General features: G+C 36.5%; 1 protein-coding gene across 5 annotated transcripts in view; it reads left to right on the top strand.

The window, feature by feature from the left end:
- The window catches only part of Mid2 (midline 2), a 96769-nt gene that overhangs the window by 5663 nt on the left and 67688 nt on the right, over positions 1-23418 (top strand). For all 5 annotated transcript variants that reach the window (XM_021725211.3, XM_078034413.1, XM_021725210.3 and 2 more), the window contains exons 2-3: positions 7555-8270; positions 21521-21616. In XM_021725211.3, coding sequence (XP_021580886.1) covers positions 7611-8270; positions 21521-21616 — 756 coding nt within the window. In that variant the 5' untranslated portion in view covers positions 7555-7610. The remainder of the gene's footprint in view (positions 1-7554; positions 8271-21520; positions 21617-23418) is intronic.

Below are 23418 nucleotides of genomic sequence, written 5' to 3'. Positions count from 1 at the left end.
AAGAGAACAGAGACAGTGTTTTTTTCCTTGGGGGGGGGGGGATCCTAGCCTAAAGGGGAATACATAGGAGACTAAGCAATACCATAGACCCATGCCTTCCAACAATCTTGTGGGGAAGTGTGATTATCCTCCATTATGACAATCATGTGTTTGGGATGAATTTCCAAATATTTTCAGCTTGTAAAAAAATAACATGTTTTATGTGTATCCTCTATGAAGTATATGATGAGAATATTTATATTTGTCAAACAGGTTAATTATTTTCTTTTATCCTCATCTGATCCTCACAAGAGCCTGTGAGATGCATAGGACAAGTATTTTTAATCCAATAGATATGGAAACTGTGGCCCAAAGAGATGAAATGACTTCCTTTGGATGGTTCTGCTAATTTGGTTTAGATCCTGGACTACAACCAGACTCTATTTGGATGATCAAATAAGATAATGGCTTTGAAATTTGAAAACTATAAAATACTATACAAATGTAAGGTAACTATTCTTATGAATTACAATTACTTAATACCTAGCCCTCTTTTTGGGGGTTTCTTTTTTTCTTTTTCTTTTTCTTTTTTGTCCTTATCCTCTATGGTAAGAATTCTACACATTGTTTGCATAGAATTTGAACTTCAAAGGGTCCTTTGCTAATCATAGTGTCCTGGGATTTGGTTGTCTTCTTTTTTCAGTTGAAAAAAAGAAGTTTATACTCACCTGTGACTCCTCTCTACTTCAGTTGTCCGCTGGAACATTCATTGTAACTTCTTTGAGATACAACAGGCAAAACCATCCACTGTAATTCAGCACCTTGACTTAGCCAAGGGGAAGTCATGCATTTTGTTCATTTTTAGTTCCCTTGATGATGATGTCCATCACTTGTTAGCCTTTCTAGTTAAAACTAGAAATAATAAATAAGATTTGTGTTCATATTAGCTAATTTACAATAATCTAAGTTATCTTTCCTATTCATCAACAAATAGCAGGAGCTCTATAGTAATAAGATGTCAGAGATGGAAAGCATCTTAAAGATATTATTTGATGATTCTAGTACAACTTAAACAATATTTTACCATGGAGGAAACATTAGACTAAGCCATGACTCATCTTCTCATTCCCCTACAGTTTCTAATATTTTAAGGAAGATCTCATGGGAGATTAATGTTGATATTCTGAACAACATTTATTTCATATTAATTTATTTTTAAATAAAACCTTACAACTCAGGTCAATTCTTAATCTACACCCCAGAGGTCAGGCTTGGTTTGATACTCATGGATTTTCTGTGAAGGAAAAAAGATTGTGGCTCCTCAGGTAGGTTGGTAGGTAGGTAGGTAGGTAGGTAGTGAGAGCCCAGAACCATGTTCTGCAGAATAGAAGATGAAAACTAGATGATGTATTAGCTGCTAGAATAAGTGGACATTTAAGTATATTCAGATAACATTTTAAGTAATAGAACTCTGCCAAGTGCAGATCAGAGTTATCTAGATGCTGTATTTAGAGGGCTATGCTAAAATCAATCTTTCATCTTGTAAGGGTAGAATGCATTGTTTTTTTCTGAAATTTTAAATTTTATATTGAGAAGAATCAAATAATTCAAATTGCCTTAAGAAATAACCAAAAAATATGAATGATAAATTGGCAACTTCAAATTACCCAATTAATAATAGATACATATGTATATATTGCATTTACAATAAATTACAATATACATACATACACACAGACTCATGTGCTGTGTAATGATGCTTCAGGCAGTGACAAACTGCTAATATTACAGTGGTCCCATAAGATATCTGTCACCTAGTGATGTCCTGCTCATCAAAACTCCTCTTTTATGTTTCTACCCAGGCACAGAACTTTCTGATAACTCACTGATGAGTTTATACTCATTAGTTTTTTTTTCATGGATTTTAGCCTAAAGAAGAGAGCAGGATAAAGATAAACCATACAGAAACAATTTTATAATAGAACAAGGGAAAATACATAAACATATATTTGACTACACAGCAGTAACTCAATGATTTGGAAGCAAATTAATCCAGTTATATGCACATGGGCATTTGCTTCTTAACCCACTATGCATTTGCATTCTGTATATAGGATACTATAAAAACTTAAATTGAGTTAAAGTTTGTTGCTCAATTTAAGTTTTTATGGATATACTACATACAGGATACCAGGACATATACCAAATGGTCCTACCCTCCCAGGCATTTCCTTAATTTTTATGACAAACCATTGCATTTTCTGGAATAAGTTTCATGATTACTTGTCATCGGGTTGCACCTATTAGGTCTTGTCTTTGTCCTTAGCATACCCTTTAATTCCTCATAGATCACTGATGTGAAATCTGTTTGAAGTTGCAACTCTATGTTATTGTTTTGTTTTTGTCATACCACTTCCTTCTTCTAAAATTACGTTGTGATGATAGGAGTAAAATATTTTTCAGGAGCTACTTGAATATTTTTAGCTGAATAAAAATTGTGAGTTGAGAATTTTATGACACCTGTTGATCATTAACAATATCTCAGGGCATTGCAAAACTTAGATAGGGAATCACTGACCTAGAAAAACAATCAAAAGAAGTAAGCAATCCAGTAGAGTTCGTAAATACTATATAATTACACAGTTAGCAGTATAGTACAGTGGTTAATTATTTCCACTCTGGAGTCAGACAGATTTGGATTTGAATCTCTCTTTTTAAAAAATTGAGCTACAATTCACACACCAATATATTCACCATTTTAAGGTGTTTAATTCAATGATTTTTAGTATATTAAAAATGTGCAACCATCACCACTATATAATTAATTACAGAACATTTTCCTCATCCCAGAAAGAAATTGTACCTGTTATCATTCCCCCTCCCCCTTTCCTGACCCTTAACAACCACTAATCCACTTTCTATTCCTGTGGGTTTACCTATTCTGGTCATTTCACATCAACAGAATCATACAATACACATGGCCTTTGTGTCTGGCTTCTTTCACTCTGAATAATGTTTCCAAGGGTCATCCATGTTGTAGCAAGTATCAGTACTTCATTCCTTTCGCAGTCAAATAATATTCTATTATATGTATAACCATATTTTCTTTATATGTTCATCTCTTAATGGACTTTTGGGTTTTTTTCTTTTTGGCTACCATGAATACTGCTACTGTGTACATTTTGTGTACAAATTTTTCAATGAGTACATTACATTTCCAATTCTTTTAGGTATATTCCTTGGAGTGTAATTTCTGGGTCTTATGATAACTGTTTAACATTTTGAGGAACTGCTGAACTATTTTCCAAAGTAGCTGCACCATTTTACATCCCAACCAGCAATGTATAATGTCTCTAATTTCTTCACATTCTGACTGACACTTGCTATTTTATGATTTTGGCTTGTTTGTTGACAGCCTTCTTGGCATATGTGAAGTAGTATTACAGTGTGGCATTGATTTGCATTTCTCTAATGGCTAATGATGTTGCGCATGTCTTTATGTGTGTTTTGGCTATTTGTATTTCATCTTTGAAGAAATGTGTATCAAACCCTTTGCCTATTTTTAAATTGGGCCATTTGTCTTTTTATTGTTGAGTTATAAGTTTTCTGTGTTTCTAAGATGCCAGATTCCTATCAGATATGATTTGCAAATATTTTCTTCTATTCTGTGAGTTGTCTTTTCACTATGTTGATGGCTCGGTTGGCTGCCCTAGAGTTTTAAATTCATTTATATTTTATTTGGTTGTTTGTGCTTTTGGTATCATTTAAGAAGCTGTTGTGGGCTGGGGTTGTGGCTCAGAGGTAGATCACTCTCCTGGCATGTGTAAGGCCCTGGGTTTGATCCTCAGCACCACATAAAAAATAAATAAAATAAAGATATTTTTAAAAAGCTGTTACCTAATCTAAGTTCATGAAAATGTATACTTTCCTTCCAAAAATTTTATTGTTTCAGCCTTTACTTTTCCATTTTTTAATTAATTTTATATATGTTATGAGGTAGGGCTCCAGCTTCATCCTTTTGCTTGTGGAGATCCAATTGTCCGAGGACACATTTGTTGAGAAGATTCTTCTTTGTGTATTGAATGACCTTGAACCTCTTATTAAAAATAAGTTGGCCATAAATATATAGGTTTATTTCTGGAGTTTTCTCCATAAGTTTGAATATTAGCATTACTATTTGCAAACAAGTATGACCTTGGACAAATTATTTTCTTGTAATAATATTACCACCTTTTAGAAAATTGAGGAAGCTAATTGAGATAATGTATGTAAAAGTTTTTTGATATTCATGGAGGTATAGAAAAATAGAACAGTTAGGAGGATGCTGAATCACTAAGAGTAACCACAACCTCATAAATGAGAGTTTATGCATATAAATAAATGTTTGAAGAAGTTAATAAAAGTATCCAGTTCCCCACCATTGGCTAAAGTAAATACTATATGATAATAAAATAGAACAGAATAGAAAAATTACTTACAATAAGCAACAGATTGTAACCATTTTACATTGTTCTTCATAGAGCTGAAATCAGTTAAGTTTGGTTACTTTGAGCCCTGTGCTGCTTGAGTTTTCTGTCAAGGACTCTTAAGAATCCTTTGAAAGTTATGGACAAGGGGCTGGGGATGTGGTACAGTGGTAAAGTGCCTTTGGGTTCAAACTCCAGTATGAAAAAAAAAAAAAAGAACAAGTATTTTTGACCTTACTCAAGGTAATCCTGACCCATTGCACATTTTCCCATGCTCAGTTTCATAGTGAGTTTCAATGGTCACGCCGATTTGGGAACACATTTTAGGGCTTCAGCAAAATAGGAGAACATTCCCTCTGTGTAGAATAACTCTTCTAAGACAGGAAAACTGTGGCACTCTGGTAGATTTTATATAGGTTTCGGCCATAAATGTGCTTTCCCCAATGCTTCTGATCAACCCAGGTAGCTTCTAACACAGACGCTGAGGAATGCAGACATGCAGCCCTGGAAGATAGTAGTAGAAGTGTAGTGTGAAGTGGAGATGGCCCTAGAGCAAAGAGATATGATTCTGGAAGTGATCAGAATGAAGGAGACAGATTTGGAGGGACAGAGAGTCAAAAATAGAAGTAGAAACATGCTCTTTAGAATACTCTTATAAATAGTCAAGATAAAATACAGTGAAGGAAGTGAGATGATTGAAATTAAAGTGTAAAGAGCACAGGTATTGGCATTAGATTGACCTGTGACTGAGTATTATGTTCCCAATTGATTTACTTAATAACCCTGAGTCCCACTTTCCTAACTATATGATGAAAATAATAATAATACCTTCCTCACAGGTATTGTGAAAGAATTCAATGAAATAATGTGTGTAAAGTGCTTAACATTGTACTCAGAATACAGGAGGTACTCAATAAATGCTAAATCCCTTCTTACTGCTACTTTAAGGAATACTTTATTAACAACTATTGAATACCTAGTTTGTGGAGGTGTCATGCTGTGAATAAAAATATGAAATCATTGATGTCCTGAAAGAGCAGAGAGAGTTCACTAGAGATACAGATATGTAAATGAAATGAAACAGAATGTTCTGGACGTCACCAGTAGTTGAAGTTATAAATGTAAATGAGAGAACTCCTAGGTTTATAGGCTTGATATTTACCAGGCAGAGATAATTGGAAAAGGAGCTGATATTATTTTCAAGGATAGTGGGGGAACACAAGTTCATTTATGGACATGTTGAATTTGAGCATCTAAATGAAATAAGGTGGAGCTATCTTAGCAATATTTCTGCCTTGAGCGGAAATTGGAATCTTTCTTTTCTGAAACCTTTTCCAATTCTAAGATTCTGATATATATGTGCATATTTTAATTTTTCATCTCTATAAATGCACATTAATAGGTTTTATAAGCTATAAAATACTGACCAACAATTTTCAAGTACTTACAGATTGTAAAATAAAAATACATGTCTCAGGTTTTAGTTTTCAGTTTTCTTTAGCACACATGTGCTAGGCATGCACTCTAATACTGAGCTACATCCCTAGATCCACATCTCACATTTCCTTTGAAAAGTGGTTACACACACCTTTGAACCTATTAAACTAACTGAGAGTGGTTGCTTTACAAAGAGTCTTCCCTTTTATACCCCACTTTCCTATTTTTAACTAGATTTTCATTAAGTATCTAGCTAGTTCAGTGCACTTAAAAGATCTGATTTAGAAACAGCCTTTGGGTGTACATCTATTGTACATATGCACTAGGTTTAATTGTACTCAGTATTTATGCATCCTGTGAGAGGTATGCAGATATTACTGATAAATATCTGAGTGGAATAAAAAATTCAAGCCCCCATGAGGTTTTGAATGATGATAGTGTGATGATGATCAAAAGCTCAAAATCAAAAGATGCCTTTTTCTTTCCTATACTAATAGAATTAACAATTTCACTCAATTAAAGATGTTTTATATTTTTCCTTATTTAAAGCTAACTTTGAATATTTATGTGTGTGGATTTTAATTAATGGAAGATACATTACAGTAAGATCTGTATAGCTCAGAAATACCTGTAGGAGAATGGTGAGACTGAGAGGCTAACCAGGTTGTTAGTTTCATGTCAGTTGGGTGATTTCTTTTACTCTCTGATGCACACTAAAATGAAAGTCTCCAGATCTTAAAATTTCTGGCTGCTCATCTGGCTAAGTTCTATCTTGATCTTGATTTGCATCTGGTTATGTTTTAGGAAGTATTAAAAGACATATGGGAGATAAGCTTCATAACACACTTTTGCTAGTTCAGTGGTGTTTAAAAATAAAATCAAACTGAAGCCACAAGGTAGTATGACTACCATTGATCAGCAACTATTGCTGAATATGTCAAAATTTAAAGTTCATTCCCATTTGACTTGATGGGTTTTCTGAAGGTGAGGAAAGAAAGCAAAAGTGAGAATTCTCATTTTTTGTTTCTACCAACTCAGTTTACTAGAAATGGGATGTAACAGACATTTCCATGTGGGATAATAGGAAGTAATTCAAGTTCACACTCTGAAGAAGAACTTATTATCCTGCACTGAGAACCACATTTTTCTAAAGTTATCTCTCCTTTTTCATGCAGGCTCTCAGAATGGAATCATTTCAGGAAGTAGAGAGTTAGCTTGAAATATGGGCTTGTTTTCTTTCCACTGGATGTGAAATAGGAGTAGCCCTTATATCTTTCCTTGAAGTGAAATAGAGAACAATATTGGAGAATAGAGATTAAGAATTTTGCAGGGCCTTCAACTCATCATAGCCCTGGAGAAGAGATGTCAGTGGAGAATATGTGAGAGAATGATCATGCCAATATTTTGAGCTGGAATGGAAATGTTAATCAGAAAACCAGAGGTGGCCACTTGGCTCATTTATTAGTGCAAGAGGATAAATGCAGGCATTTGTCAAAAACAAGGTTTGAAGAGGGAAGAAAGGTTTCCTGATTAATTCCCAAATTACTTTCCTATTGCTCAAGCATCCCTGGGTAGTCCAGCATGTAAAGTCTCGATTGGTTAGAATATAATTTTGCAATATCCACTTTTCCTTTGGAAATACTTAATGACTCTTGCTTTGTATTCCTTACAGGTGAAAGCCCAGCCTCTGTGGTTCTTAATGCCTCAGCAGGATTATTTTCACTAAAGATGGAAACACTGGAGTCTGAATTGACCTGTCCAATCTGCCTCGAGTTGTTTGAAGACCCCCTCCTGCTCCCTTGTGCTCACAGTCTGTGCTTCAGCTGTGCCCATCGCATCTTGGTCTCAAGCTGCAGCTCCGGTGAATCCATTGAACCCATTACTGCTTTCCAGTGTCCCACGTGCAGGTATGTTATCTCGCTGAACCACCGGGGCCTGGATGGCCTCAAGAGGAATGTGACCCTGCAGAACATTATTGATCGCTTCCAGAAGGCTTCAGTCAGTGGGCCCAATTCCCCAAGTGAGAGCCGCCGGGAAAGGACATATAGGCCCAGTTCCGCCATGTCTAGTGAGCGAATTGCTTGCCAATTCTGTGAGCAGGACCCGCCAAGGGATGCAGTGAAAACATGTATCACCTGTGAGGTCTCCTACTGTGACCGTTGCCTAAGGGCCACACACCCCAACAAGAAACCTTTCACTAGCCATCGCCTGGTGGAACCAGTGCCGGACACACATCTTCGAGGGATCACCTGCCTGGACCATGAGAATGAGAAAGTGAATATGTACTGTGTATCTGATGACCAATTGATCTGTGCCTTATGCAAACTGGTGGGTCGTCACCGAGACCATCAGGTCGCCTCACTGAATGATCGATTTGAGAAACTCAAGGTAAGGGATCTGGAAAATATTCCTTACATGACTTTGACTCTTAACACATTGTTATACAGTTAGCAAGTTCCCTAATAAAATGGGTCACTTTTCCTATAGACAACTGAGTGATCTCCAAGTTGTTCTCATGAGCAATAACCTCACCTGCACGCTTTCATATACTTCTGGATAATTCTAGGGGAGTTAGCCCATGGCTCACTCCACCAGTAGTCCATCCAGAGAACCAGCACCCTCTGTCAGTGGCATATTGCACATTGCATATCTTTGCTATGATCTTTCTACCTCTTCTTTTAAGTATGTGAGTGCCTGTGTAGGTGTACTACAATAAGCATATGCACTGATTTGCATGTTTGGGTGTGTCTCTGTGTAGGTGTGGGTGGAGGTGTCTGAGTGTATCTATATAGATGAGAGATTTTTGTGGAGGAAGTTAGCATATGTTTGTGTTTGCATGTTCAGTGCAGTAAAGAAACAAAAGTATTGGGGCTGGGGATGTGGCTCAAGCAGTAGCGCGCTCGCCTGGCATGTGTGCGGCCCGGGTTCGATCCTCAGCATCACACACAAACAAAGATGTTGTGTCTGCCGAAAACTAAAAAATAAATATTAAAAATTCTCTCTCTCTCTCTCTCTCTTTAAAAAAAAGAAACAAAAGTATGCTATTGGCCATTACAAATTGTCATTAAGCACTTAACACTGGTAATTCTAAACCTGCCTTAAGAATAAAAAAAAACTCAAAACAAACAACAAAAAATTTTAATGCACCACAAAATTAGGAGGGATAATCAAAGACCTGTACTAGCAATTTCAACTAAATGCAATAAATATTTAATTCAGTATTGAATTTTGTGCCAGTGCTTGTTATTGTGGGCTACAGACTGAAGCACTTGTTTGCAGTACCCACCTGGGAAGTTCCAAGTCTTTCATTTGTGTTCAGTGGACAGTGGACAGTTTTCTGAAGTTGTAGCATCTGAAGTTTATGTGCAAGTCAAAGTTCCTATTTTTTTAAAGTCCTCCTACCTCACATTGATGCTAACAAATGTCATATGTATTGTTTTATTCCCATTGCCTGCTATGTGGTATAATTTTTCTTAAGAATGAAGCTACAAAACAAAGATTCCATAAAAATAAAATCTTTAAATGGATAGTACTATTATTACCTCAAAATAGGACCTGAGTACAGAGGCCAAGCTAGAATAAAGAGCTAGATAGGGGCTAGGTGTGGTGGCGCATGCCTGTAATCCCAGTTGCTTGAGAGACTGAGGCAGGAGGATCTCGAATTCAAAGCCAGTCTCAACAATTTATGGAGGAACTAAACAATTCAGTGAGACGCTGTCTCTAAATAAAATACAGAAAAGGGGTGGGAGTGTGGCTCAGTGGTTAAGTACATCTGAGTTCAATCCCCAGTACCAAAAAAGAAAGAAAGAAAGAAAGAAAGAAAGAAAGAAAGAAAGAAAGAAAGAAAGAAAGAGCTACATAGCATGTAAGGAGAGCAAGAAGGGAGTGAATATTTTCTTGCTTCCATGTTCTGGGAAATTCTTTCAAACTTATGTAAAATATATAATGTTGATGAGGGTAGCAGTAGTCAGAACAGAACACTTTTTCCCTTCTGTAATTTGTTGTAATTAATATTGAGAGTGGTCACATTGATAATGGTTTGTGCCAATTCAGGTTATTATTTATATCTAATGTGTATAAAATTCAATGTTTATCATTTGATTTCACTCAAAGTGATACTCTCATTCATATCAAGGCAACAGAGGGGGATTATCTCATTGACTTCAGTCCTTAGAATCATAAAATTTTAGTCCTTATATCTGGTCTAGCCGAAATCTTACACTTTAAAGCTGCATAAACTGAGTCTTTGAAAGTTTAAGGGATTTGGCCAAAGTCACAGAATTGTTTAGTAGTAGGAGAGCTGCAACTAAATCTCAGTGTCTAGATCAAATTGACAATTTTTTCCATTGTAGCCTTCTGCCACTTTGTTTTGGATGTATGTTCATGAAATGTGATTTGAAACTTAACTTTATGCTCTAGCAACTGCACATTTCATGGGTCATAGATAAATGATTAGCAGCATCAAAGAAAGGGCATATTATATAAACTTACAACTTCATAGTGGTGATAGATGGCGGTGGGATTGTAGGAAGAATGGGGGGATTTGGAGAGGATGGAACAATCTCTGCCAAATATTTGCAGGTGTTAGGACTATAATAAGGCATTGGCCTTGAGAAATTTTCCAAACAAATATCCGTATCCATATGTACTGTTGAGATAACAAAAAGACTGGAGAGAGTAAGCCTGTATCTACTGAACACCAACTATATGAAAACATATGAAAACATTGGATGATTGATTAGACATTTGGCATCATACAGCTATATAACTCTTGTCTCAAGGGATAGAGGAAACATGAAAGTATTTATCAAAAGATGCTTCAGTCTGTGACTAGTCAGTAATTTTTAGAGAAAAAAAGAGCAGATTTTTAATAGTTCCCCTTTCGTTTTTTAGGAAATGTGCAGAAAATTTTGATTATAAATTAAGTGGAAACTATTTTTGCTCATTTTTGGACAGAGAGCGGAAACATATGAATCATTTCCAACTGTGTGGTTTGTTATGTTGTCTGGAACATCTTGGACTTTGGGGAAGAGAAGGAGGTGCTGCTTTGTGTGTGTGTGTATGTGTGGGTGTGTGTATGTGTGTGTGTGCGTATGCACACGCTCGTGCTCATGAGTTTGGTGGGGTCATTTTTGTTTGGTGCCAAGTGGAAAATGATATTAGTTCCCCACATTAAGCAGAGAGCAGTTCTGATTTTTAGTGTCATATATACTCACTTCTTTGGGTTAAGTTTAAATTAGAGAAGCATTTAGGATTATCCTCTTAATCTGCTTGATTCCTCCCCAAGGAGAAAAGAAGAAAGCTGGCTAGAAGAAGCTGTGGGGGGGAGACTGTCTGAGCATATTCCCCTGGCCCTGAGAGGGGCAGGGAAGTCCTGTAAGAGGAGAGAAGGAGAAAACTGATTTTATTTATGTATATCTCAAAGAGGTTGACTTTCTGTCCTGTAACTAATACAGTGTTTATTTTTACTTTTCAACTCTGGAGCTTTGTTTTTAGTGTTTATAACTAACTTTTATGTACTAACTTCTCTGATTAAGATTAGTTGTTTCTAATATTTGCTTGTTCAGCAAAGTACAAACAAACCATTATGTTATAGATGAAAGGTTAGAATAACCAGAAGCCGGCTTGTCTTCTTAACATATACTCAAAATGAATTAGAAAGCTTGGGGATACTTACATAGTATCAGGATCTTATTTAGTTGTCTAGTCTGCCTAAAAGATTGAGATGCAGGACACACATCCTTCAAAAGGCTACCAGTGGTTCAATTAATTCTTCAATTTCAAAGGATACTTGTGTTCTTGATAGTTAGTACAGTTGTAAGACCTACAAGAGTAATTATTTTGTTCATTGCTTTTGTTCCTGCTTCTCTTGCTTCTCACTTACTAGTCCCAATATATATCTTAGTTCATGATATGCAGTGCATTTGTATAAAACTATTTTACATTCCAGAATTTTTATCATCCCATTAGTTTCTCCCCTTATCAAAGATTGATATTATAACAATGATTGTTGACTTTATAAAAAGTGGTCAAATGTTGGTGGCTCTCTATTGCTGATAGACCTCAACTTGATACTCTGTCCTATACAACTTGGTTTCTATGCTGCTCATTTATCATTTCCCATTAGTACTCTGAAACATTCTATCTTCATTTACCCTCTTGTCTCTTAAACATCCCATTATCTTTTCTCACTCTTAACTTTTGCTAGTGCTATTCCCTTGGCCTGCTTAGAAATTATACCTATTTTTAGTGCTCAATTAAAACCCTGAAAGTCCACTCCAACGTACCACAGGTACATCCATAAATTCATTGAGATTAGTTTCTTTAGTTCCTCCTTAGTGCTTAGCACACATAGTATGCTTTTGAAATACAAATGAATTGCCACCTCAATGGATTTGCAGGAAGTATACTATTTTCTATAGCTTGCTTTGGTTCTCATCTTAGTGGATATAAATTGGTCTTGCCACTATGAATACTTTTGAGGTCTGAAAAGTCTCCAGTAAACCACTGACAATCTTCAAAACCAGAGTGTTAGCAAAAGTATGGCATGTCCTTAATTTTAAATGCCTATTCATTTTGATTGCTGGATTTTCCAACTGCCTAACCCTATGGTGACATCTGTATAAATCAGATGTGATTATTATAATTCTCTTTGTGAATGATGTCTTCACATTTCCATGCCCACAGCCTGCCAAAACTATAGCTGATGAAAACCAGGGGGAATAGAGGAATTTCCTGAAAGGAATAAACAAGCACATTTTCTTTTTCTCATTACATTTCCACAAACTCATTACTACAAATAATTCTTAAATGAAGTTACATTTACATATGAGGGATCTCGTTGTTATAAAATATTACCTGGCACTGGAGTAAGCATTTTGCCAGTGGGAAATACACACACACACACACACACACACACACACACACACACACACACATAAAGAGATTCCAAAACAGAGAGAACCAAAGATTGCCAGACAAAGAAAAAGGAGATATGAGACTTGGAGAATGTTCAAAGGAAAGCCACAACAGGAGTTAAAAGGTTGGAAAATATGATATTCTAGAATCTTATCACAGTTGATTACTTGTCCTTCTTCCTACTCAGTTGCTCTGTCATCCACTTATCCATTCTCACTCAGCTGCCACCTTTTCCCAGTTGTCCACTCACCCACTTGACACTCACTTCTGTTGACAGAGACAGATACCCTCTCAACTTATATATCAGTGGGCATTTGACTATTTCTGAACCAGTATGAGTAGAAGATAAAAGTAAGGAAGAAAAATATCTTTATGAGAGATCAGCTTGAAAGAGGATATATTTCTATACATACGTATACATCATTTTATATGAATGTGTGTATTCTTGCATGAATGAGTGCCTGAGAATGACTCTGTGGCTGTGTATCCTTGTTTCTTTTTGGGGTGTGTGGCCCATAGTGGTCATGGCACACATGTGTGGATGGGAATAGGCCCAATAATTGTCAAGGGGTTTCTCAGTTAAACCAACTAATGGTCATAAAGTCATTATTTCTTGTAGATTTGGCTTCTTTGCTGTCTCTAACGATTCAATTTGCTCCCCATTACATATAATATGTATAAATCTGTACATGTTCCCTGTAACTATATGGGTAAAAATGTATTTTATTTTATCTCTACTCAAAGAGTGTTCTAAGACTACTTTGATTCTTTGTTCTTTTTCCTCCATGATTTATATTGATTTATCTGGCTTTATACTAACTTAATATTAATAGAATCCTGTGTTGAAAGATTTTTTCTGGTTTTTTTTTTGGGGAGGATCAAGTTTAACAAGTACAATACTCCTATCATTTGTGCTCTTATCTTTCTGTTTTTGTTATTTGTTTTGTACTAAGTCTTCTCTTCATCAACATCTGAAAGGTGCTAATGATCATTAGTCTGAGAATAATTTTCAAATGTTGACTCAGATTGTTTTGGGGTTGATAAAAATCCTGTTTTTTTGGGAGGGGGGAAGAAACATATTACAGAAACATAATACAGGTGAGGAAAGATTAAAGAAACAAGAATTATTAAACTCAAAGCAATGGGGTTTGAAGGGAAAATGTGATAGTGACCTTTAAGTTCATGAAAGGTTGAAATAATGAAGTAACACCTTGTTCTTTGTCATTCCTAGATAGAACAGCTCCGAAAGATAGAGTTCTTGCCTAGTGTGCACAAGGTCATAGGTTAAATCCCCAGTATCTAATAAAAGATGGAATAGTTAATAACCTAAATTATAGCATCAGGGATTTAGGCTAGGGATTCATTCACTCTTTTAACAATTAATGAATACTTGAAATTTACTGAATGCTTTGGACATCGTGGTAGGAGCTGGGGACACAGAAAGACACAGTCCCTACCAAGAAGGGTCTTTGAGTTTAGTAGGGGAAACAGACAAGTAAATGGAAAGTTCTAATTCAGAAAGGTGAATGCCATGACAGAGATTTTCTTTCACAAAATGCTCTGAGGCACAGAGGATAAGTCAAGGCAAGAATTTCATCAAGTCAAAAACAGAGAATCATGAATGAATTTGTCAAGAGTAGAAGTCCTGGGCTGGGGTTGTGGCTCAGTGGTAGAGTGCTCACCTAGCATGTACAAGGCACTAGGTTCAATCCTCATCACCATATAAAAATAAGTAAATTAAAAAGGCATTGTGTCCAACTAAAACCAAAAAATATTTTTAAAAGAGTAGAAGTCTCAAACTAGAGAGAGTCTGTGAAGAAAGAATTGACAGGACTTGGCATATAACTGTAGTGGTTATAGATGATGGGGAGAAAGAAATTTAAAAAGATTTTTGAGTTGCAAATATCTTGAATAATTATATTATTCAAGGCATTGTCCTGGCATTGAGAACAGAAATGGGGAAATTAGGAAAAGGCAACAGTTTGGGTTGAATGTTTTAACTTTAGGTTTGAATTTAATGTGATTGTGAGTCATTCACCTTTAACTTATTCATCAGAATTTACTGGACATCTACTAGATTCCAGTCACTAGGAGAGGTTTTGGGGTTGCAGTGATTAATGACAGGATAGTCTCATCCCTGGTGGAGCTCTCAGTTTAGTGTGGGAGACAGACAAGTAAGGTCATAGTTATAAGACCGTGTAGACATAGGGAGTTGGGAGGGAGCATAGGAGGGGCACTAAGAGATTTGGGGTAAATTTTTACATCCCCTCCAATCAGGGGATGGGGTGGACTCAGGGAAGGGAATGTTCTAGTACAGAGAAAAGAATGTGTTCAAACATCTGGAAATAGAGAAGCATGGAGTAAATATGGAGTGCTCTTAGAAAGGAAAAGGTAAGTGTCCTAGATGAAATTGAAATTCAGGCCTTTCCAGTGGCAGAAAAGTCCAAGCTAGAGAAATAGACTGGAGTGGCTTCAGCATGGAGGTAGATTTGTGTAGTGGTGAGCCAAGTGGGGGCCAAGAATTTAGCCTTGCAGCATACTCATGTTCTAGAAATGAAGGAAAACAGATGAAAGATAAAAGAAAGGATATGCATGAGAGGCTGGCACAAAAGAGGAAGAGTGCAAGTGGAATACAATCCTGAGGCCTTTAGGAAAGTAGAGTGGCTTTGGCTAACTATTCTGAGTGGTAGCAAACTAAACACTGGATTTAGATTTTTAGTTTATATTTTCTTTTAGAAGGTCCTAATAAGGGGCTGTGGTTGTAGCTCAGTGGTACAGCACTCACCTAGCATGTGTGAGGACTGGGGTTCAATCCTCAGGACCACATAAAAATAAATAAATAAAATAAAGGTATTGTGTCCATCTACAACTAAAAGAAATGAAAAAAGAAGGTCCAAATAATAATTTAATCATTTAAGTTAGATAATTAATTATGCTCTGTGCCTGATGATGGGAAAAATGCAGATGGTTAGGGTAGCATTCCTGATGAGGGGAAATGAGTAGGTGTGTGTCTTTGTTTGGTAGTTACAGAGACTTCTGTAAAGAAGAGAAATGCAACCTGCTTCACCTGGCTTGAGGGTCTAGTTATTCTCTAACAAGCCTCAAGTAGAGTAGGCCTATGTGATATACATCCAGTATATCACCTGCATTTCATTCTGGGATGTAGCCTGTGTCTATACAACAGCAAATAAATGTTTGGGGAAAGAATAAACTCTGGCATAAGGGTGTGGGCTTCAGTTTGTGGACCAGATGGTGTGTTCTGTTGTTGAAAGGCCATATGTAATTCATACATAAAGTGACAGACTGAAGCGAAAGCAAAGTAAGTATTTTAAGACAAGCAATTTAAAAAAGAAGGCAGAATGTGACCCCAAAAGCATGTGAAGATTCTGGCTTCTGGCTTTTGGAAGAGCTAGGAATATCTGTGTGTAGACAGGATGTCTAAAAAGAACATGTCAACAATAGTAATGGGGTCAATGGCTCAGATTATTTTTAAAGATGAGATTGTCTTCTGTCAATTGGGAAGAGTCAGGCTTGGATGTATTATCCTTTCTTCCCTTCTTCACTTCTCCCTCTCCTACTCACCTCAAGGTTCAATTTCCACATCAAAACTACAAGATTGGAATCTTGCCTAGGTTTAGATAATGTTCCCCTTGTACCTGTTAGAAAGCCAGATAGATACAGATATTCAATGGCAATACTAGATGTTTCAGTAGAACAAACAGAAAGGCTGCATCCCATTTTAGTCTTTAGAATTTACTGTGTCAGGTTGGTGCATGTAAGCGTGCTCATAAACGTGTGAATACATCTGCCTTCATAGAGTATGACAGATGGAGATCAGAGTCCAGTTTGTCCTCTAACAATAATCTCTTGCTTTAATGAAGAGCTGGTGTTTTGATGCATGGCCAAGTTTTTTTGAGGGAGCACGTAAGAAAGTTACCTGAAATAACCTGTGACTAGAGAAGCTAAAAAACAAAAAAAACAAAAAAAACCCCAGCAATTGTTTTGATAGGGTTAGACAAGTCATTTTTTAAAATTGGATGGATGCTTTCTGGAAGAATAACCTGTGCCCACCTTTCTCAGATGGCAAAACATGTTCATCTTTGGGAAAGGTACTATGGAGCACAAAGAGGCTGTCTATATAACACAAATGAAGTGGAACATGGGTAAAAATGGAATCAGTGTAGACTGCCAATTTAGCTAACTTGGGCCGTTTGAATCTCAATTATGCAAGCCAGCTAAATCTTCTCCTTGTTTTGTGTTGTTTAGACACATGTACAGTTTTGTAAGAGCTAGAATGATATAGACATCTGGAGGGAAAGAGGGTCTCCCAGTTTCATAAACAAATTGGTTTCTCTAACCCTCACAAAGGGGAAGCACAAAGGACCCAGAGGTAACCTCCTGCAGCAGGAAATGGGAGCTTCATCCTGCTCTCCCTGCCAACCTCCTGTCCCCATTTCCTCCCAGCAGATATCTCCATTCCAATCTCCCCTGCCACTTTGGCTCTCTTGCTGTCATGGTTCAACTATTCTGAGAAAGTTGTACTAACTGAGTTTAGACAGAGGGAACCTGGCCCAGTCATTAACAGGACTGCACAAGAAAAGAACAAAACAAACCAATTCTTCAAACTAAATGACAACAAAGCATGTTTATTTTTACCTAAAGAGAATTTATACACACTCATGTGCACATACTCACATGTATACACACACACACACACACACACACACACACACACACACACACACTTTGTTTACTCAGAGTATAGACAAGATAATCTGTTGGCCAAATCAATCAAATCATTCAAACCTAGAATGGCCCAGAATTTTTAGTTCTAAATTATTTGTCAGTGCTAGGCTTGATAAGGAAAGGGTGAGGAAACAGGCTGCATAATTGCTTCAATTCTCTGCTTCCCTTTGCATATGTTCATTATTGAGAATCAATTCCAATTTGAGAGGAGGCTTTAATTCTTTGTAAATGAATAGGAAGTGAGTAAGTAAATGTTCGGTGTTTTCCTCAAATTATGTCTCATAATGTAAGAAAACAGTGGCAAAAAGCCATCAACAGATGGTGTTTTCATTAGCCAAAGATTTATTTTTCAAAGCATTTTCATATTAATGAAGCAAGGTTGAAATTAGAATCATCTTGTCATTTCTAGTTTGGTGTTGTTAAAATGCACTAGCATTCTGCAAATTGCTAGGGGGTCAGAGCAAACTAACCATTTACCATAATTTTGTGATGGTAACCCAAGGCCCATAGTCTAACCAGACCCAAAATTATGTGTTCATTTCTAATTTTTGTTTTCAGTGGCTTTATAGAGAAGGCGTGAGTCTCAGTTTGGGGCCATAAATGAGGAACACACAGCAGGAATCTTAGTCCTGCTCTACACTATGAATTATTTATGAGTTATCAATTTCAGGACCAGTGTTGCAACAGGTCGCTTATGATTGTTAAAAAAAAATTCCCCATGGAATCCTATGTTTGAATGGAAATATTTCACAGTTGGAAACAGATTTCTAATACTGTTTCTGCTCTGCATTTATCAATACACATTATATTTACCTAATAGGTTGATATATTCATTTGTTGATACATGGAATTTCCATTGATTTAAGAATTTAGACCACTTGTAGAGGAAATTGTTGACCAATTGGATGTATTACCAATTCCCACTCTCTAATTTAAGTTAGATCTTTTGACCAAACTGAGCTCTGTCACAGTTACCTTACAACAAAACTTTTGAAGAGGAGTCTAGACTTGTAGCCTCTACTATGTCACTAATGACGTACTCTTTAACCCTATGATTTGGCATCTGTTTTAAAAACCCTACTGAAATTCCTTTTTCAAAGGCTATCTGTGATCTCTAATTAGCGAATCTAGCTGCCTTTTACCAATGCTCATATTTCTTGTACTCTCTGCATATTTGACAGTGACAAATCTTTTCTTCAAATGTGTTTCTATTCATTATCTTCTTAGCTTGGCTCAGACCTGCATTAGCAACTGCCTAATATTTCAGTCTTCTAACCAGTGTCTCTTCCCCCAAGGCTTTCCTGTTTCAGTCTGCCCCACATACTGCTGCTAGGTAAATGTCTTAAATGAAACCCTGATTATTACATTAGCTTGCTCAACAGCCTTTGGTAAGCACTTTATACTGGAAAAAAATGTATGTACAAATTCATCTATACACTTCATAACAGGACTTTGATCTCCATTTCCAACCTTGTCCCCTACAAATCTCTTTGTACCCTCTGTTCTAGCCATCTAAACTACCATTCTCTGAACAGTATCTCTATCCCTTCCTCCTACCTTTCTTTTCTTTCCTTTACCTCCCTCCCTCCCTCCCTCCCTCCCTTCCTTCCTCTCTATATCTCTGTTTCTTCCTCCTTTCCTCCCTCTTCACTGTATTCCTTTCCTTTCTTTTTGAGATGAGATCTTACTTATATTATCCAAGCTTTCCTGGAATTTCTGGGCTCAGGTGATCATACTGCCTCAGTCTTTCAAGTAGCTAGGCATGCACCACAGTGCCTAACTACTTTATTCATTTTTACTTTTGCTCATGCTTTCCTTGTGCCTGGAACACCCTGCCCTCTCCCATCTGTCTGATAAAATCCAACATATACTTCAAAATCCATCTTAATTTCATGTCCTATCTGTGAAGTCACTGTACTGAACAGAGTAAATGCTCAATATATTTTTGTTATATTAAAAATCCAAACTGGGGCTGGGGTTATAGCTCAGCGGTAGAGCACTTGTCTCGCACTTGTGAGGTACTGGGTTCGATCCTCAGCACCACATAAAAAAATAAATAAAGATATTTTAAAAAGTTACCATTTAAAAAAATCCAAACTGCTGTTTTCCCCCTATCTGGTATCTATTTAGCTTAGAGATCATGCCCAAATCAATTGTCAATACTCTGCCTTTTTCCTTCTTCCCTTTCCTTGTGCTTACTAAGAAGACCACAGATGGAGATGTTAGTAGGATTAAAGAAGGTCAGGGAGGAAATCCTCAAGCCAAGAAAAGTGTAATAAATGTTGAAAAACCACTTTTATGGAAATAAAGCTGAAGAAAATGAGGCACTTGGCAAGAAGGGAAGCAATGGTTAAGGTGGTCTTCAAAATCCAGTTTGAGGGCTAGGGTTGTGGCTCAGCGGTAGAGTGCTCACCTAGCACGTGCGAGGCCCTGGGTTCAATCCTCAGCACCACATAAAAATATATAAATAAAGGTATTGTGTCAAACTACAACTAAAAAAATAAATATATATTTTTTAAAAATCCAGCTTTAGAACAAGTGAAATCAGAATATCCAGCCTAGAAATACATATGTCTGTGTGAATATATCCTCTGAGATATATTCGTAGGGACAGTGCCCACTTAATGAGCTATGATACTTAGTAGATAGGAAAGGGCCAAGAACACAAGCCCCCTCTCTTCATCCATGTCTGCTCACTGCCCACTGTTATTCTTATCCTCTCTTTCAAAAGTTCGAACTTTGAACAATTAGAAACCATTAATAACCACAGAGACATCAATGAAGCAGTTAATAAGACTGAGAGAAGGAATAATATCATGACAAAGGCCAACAAGGTGGTGTATTACATTTGGAACAGACTTTGCGGTATGTTGGTATGTTGGATGAGAAGGTATTGGGACAGGTCCTGGAGGAAAAATAGCCATCAAAGATAAAGACTTGAGGAGAGAAAAGGATTTAAAAACCCATAATTCATCTAGAGTAAAATAGCACTCAAATCTTTACATAAGGAATAGGAGAGAGTTGCCTGCTTAACTGAAAATATACCGGAGTTCCAAATACTGTTCTAGCTACTTTATTTTCAACAAATATGCAAAGTACTCTCCTAATGTGTACATAAAAGAATGCATGTGCTAATAAATGATGGTAAGCAACGGATGTCCTCTTGACATAGTTGAGGCCTTGTGTTTGAAGCTGAGCATATCTGTGGATGATGCCTTAGTTCCAAAGAAGGAATGTTGTGAGATGCAATGCTTGATTTTTTTATGAATTTCTTTTTGATGGAGCCTACAGATAAATTTATAGTGTCATCAACAAGAAGACCAACAAAGTAAAACAAAACACAAAAACTAGAGTACTGAGTCAAAACTGTGTCTAGGGGATAGAGATCTGGGTTCCAATCCTCACTTTACTGCAAACTTATATGACTTCAAAATGCTTTACACTCACTCTGAAGTTCAGCTTTCTCATCAGTAAAATACTAGCATCTCCTTTGTGAAATTGTTACAATATATTAATGGTATATATGAAATTGCATGGAGTATAATCTGGCAAGCAGTAATCATTCAATAAATTATAGTTTTCTTAGTTTACTCATTGGTAGAAGAGATGCTACCAATTTTTATATGCTATAAAATTACTATGAGGGAAAATTGAGATATTTGCTATGAGATATTTTGAAAAGTTCCAAATATTATAATATTATAAAACATTACATTTTTAATGTTAATAAATCCCTACATCTACCTACAAAGTGAGGAATATTGTCTTTTGCCCAATAATTACACTCTGGAACAGATGGACAGCATTATTAACTAGTATCTAGAACAGGCCTGGCCTGTAGCAAGTGCTCAATGAATCTCTGAAATATCTATTTATTGAATGATGTCTACATGATATTGGTTCTTGGTCTCATTGTTCTTTTTCCCCCCCTTCTTCCCTGTTTCCCTCTGGCTTCACATTCTCTGCGATGACAGCAAACTCTGGAGATGAACCTCACCAACCTGGTTAAACGCAACAGTGAACTAGAAAATCAAATGGCCAAACTAATACAGATTTGCCAGCAGGTTGAGGTATGTAACAGAAATATTTGCAATTTTTTCAGAGGACCTGGATTGGGAAATCATTTGGGACTTGTATTTTGACAGAGTATAGCTCAGTCATTTGGAACAAAGGTCAGAATGGAAGTTTTAGAAAGTCTCATTCCTTTAGGATGTTTGTCCTAAGAAGAAAAGTGACAGATATCTATGTTTTTAAAAATGGGTAATGGTGATAATTTGCGGGGATAGCAGTTAAAGAGGGCATCCCTCTCCTTTCCAAAAAGCAGGTAGTATGAGAATCAGAGATGAAATGTGCTTCTTCTTTCACCAAACTGGACATTATCACTGCCTAAAGATTTTACTGGGGTATCATAAGGAAGTTGGGAACTCTGAGTCCTTGAGCTAAGGTGAGGGACATTAGTGTAATATTGTTTCTGTAACAATATGATTAAGACTGCTTGCCTGTCCTCCCTTCATTCCCTGCCTTTGGTCATAGCTATACCATGCACCCTACCTGGCCCTCACTCATCGTCTTTCCTCTTATTCTTTTCATCAACAAACAATGTCTACATTGAGGTTGTCTGTGTATTGTAAAGTGCTGTACAAGTGTAAGGGTTTTTAAAAATTGTTACCTACATAGAATATTAGAGCATAGCTCAAAAGAGAAGTTGACTTCTTCTTTATTGAGCATCATGAAAGAAAGATTTTATTCCTTTCTCTTTCTCAACAACATGCACAAAACTTCAGCTTTATCAGTTTAGTTTTGTTGTTGTTGATGGTCCTTTATTTTATTCATTTATTTATATACAGTGCTGAGAATCAAACCCAGCGCCTCACACATGCTAGGCAACCACTCTTAACTCTGAGCCACAACCCAGACCCATGTATCATTTAGTTTTATGTTGCTTTTGTTGAAGAACTGATCATAGGCCTTAAAATCTAAATAGGGCCATATAAAAAAATAGAGGATTCCTCATGGGTAATGATGGATAAGAATGTTTCTGATTCTATTTAGAGCCTGATTTTCTAGTTCTAATCTTACTTGTATGATAGATGAATGTTAAGTGTTCAAGTTTATTTTATTTTAAGTAGTTAAATATTTTACTATAATACCACCTGGGTATTCCTATTTAAGAGACTGTAGAGACTTTGTTTCTTATAAAGCAAAGACTTGCTCTTATTATATGAATAACGCCACATCTTCCAGTTGTTTGGACTTAAAGTCTTAGGTTTCCTGGAGTAGAGTGTACTTGTATGAGCATACCATTGCAACTTAATCCCTGTGCAGCACTCTGTGGAACAGAATGGTACTTTATATAGGTATATATGGTACTGGTTAAACTTAGGTGTGAGAGCATAGAATAGGATAGGGGATTAGAGAAGAAGCATAAGACATAAAAGAAAAAAAATTGGAATGTGAGTTGGAAAATTGGGTTCTAGACTTGGCTGTTCTGTTAACTGGCCACATAAATGTAAGCAATTTAACCTCCCAGCTTCAACGTCCTTACCTATAAAATACGGAGTTAAAACTGACTCTACAACCTTCAGTGTATTTCCAGATTTCATATGTCACAATCTGTAAATGGTTACTTTATTCTGTACTTTTTCTCTACTGTCTCATCCTTTCCAAGAGGGGAGAAACAAAATAGTAGTTCAGAGTGTTTTTCAGCTAGTCAGAATCCCTCTGTGTTCTGTTCTTTCAAAGCTTCTGATTATGCTGCTAGATTACAGCATAAGAAATCCACACTGGTGAAGGGACAATGGAGTATTGTGAATAAGAGACTAGATAAGTGATCCTTTGGTTTAGAACTTGCATGATTGAAGGTGGAGTAACA

Source organism: Ictidomys tridecemlineatus, chromosome X, assembly GCF_052094955.1.
Source record: "Ictidomys tridecemlineatus isolate mIctTri1 chromosome X, mIctTri1.hap1, whole genome shotgun sequence".
Lineage (NCBI taxonomy): Eukaryota > Metazoa > Chordata > Mammalia > Rodentia > Sciuridae > Ictidomys > Ictidomys tridecemlineatus.
Note: the sequence above shows the minus strand (reverse complement) of the source record. Positions and strands in the feature narration are given on the sequence as shown.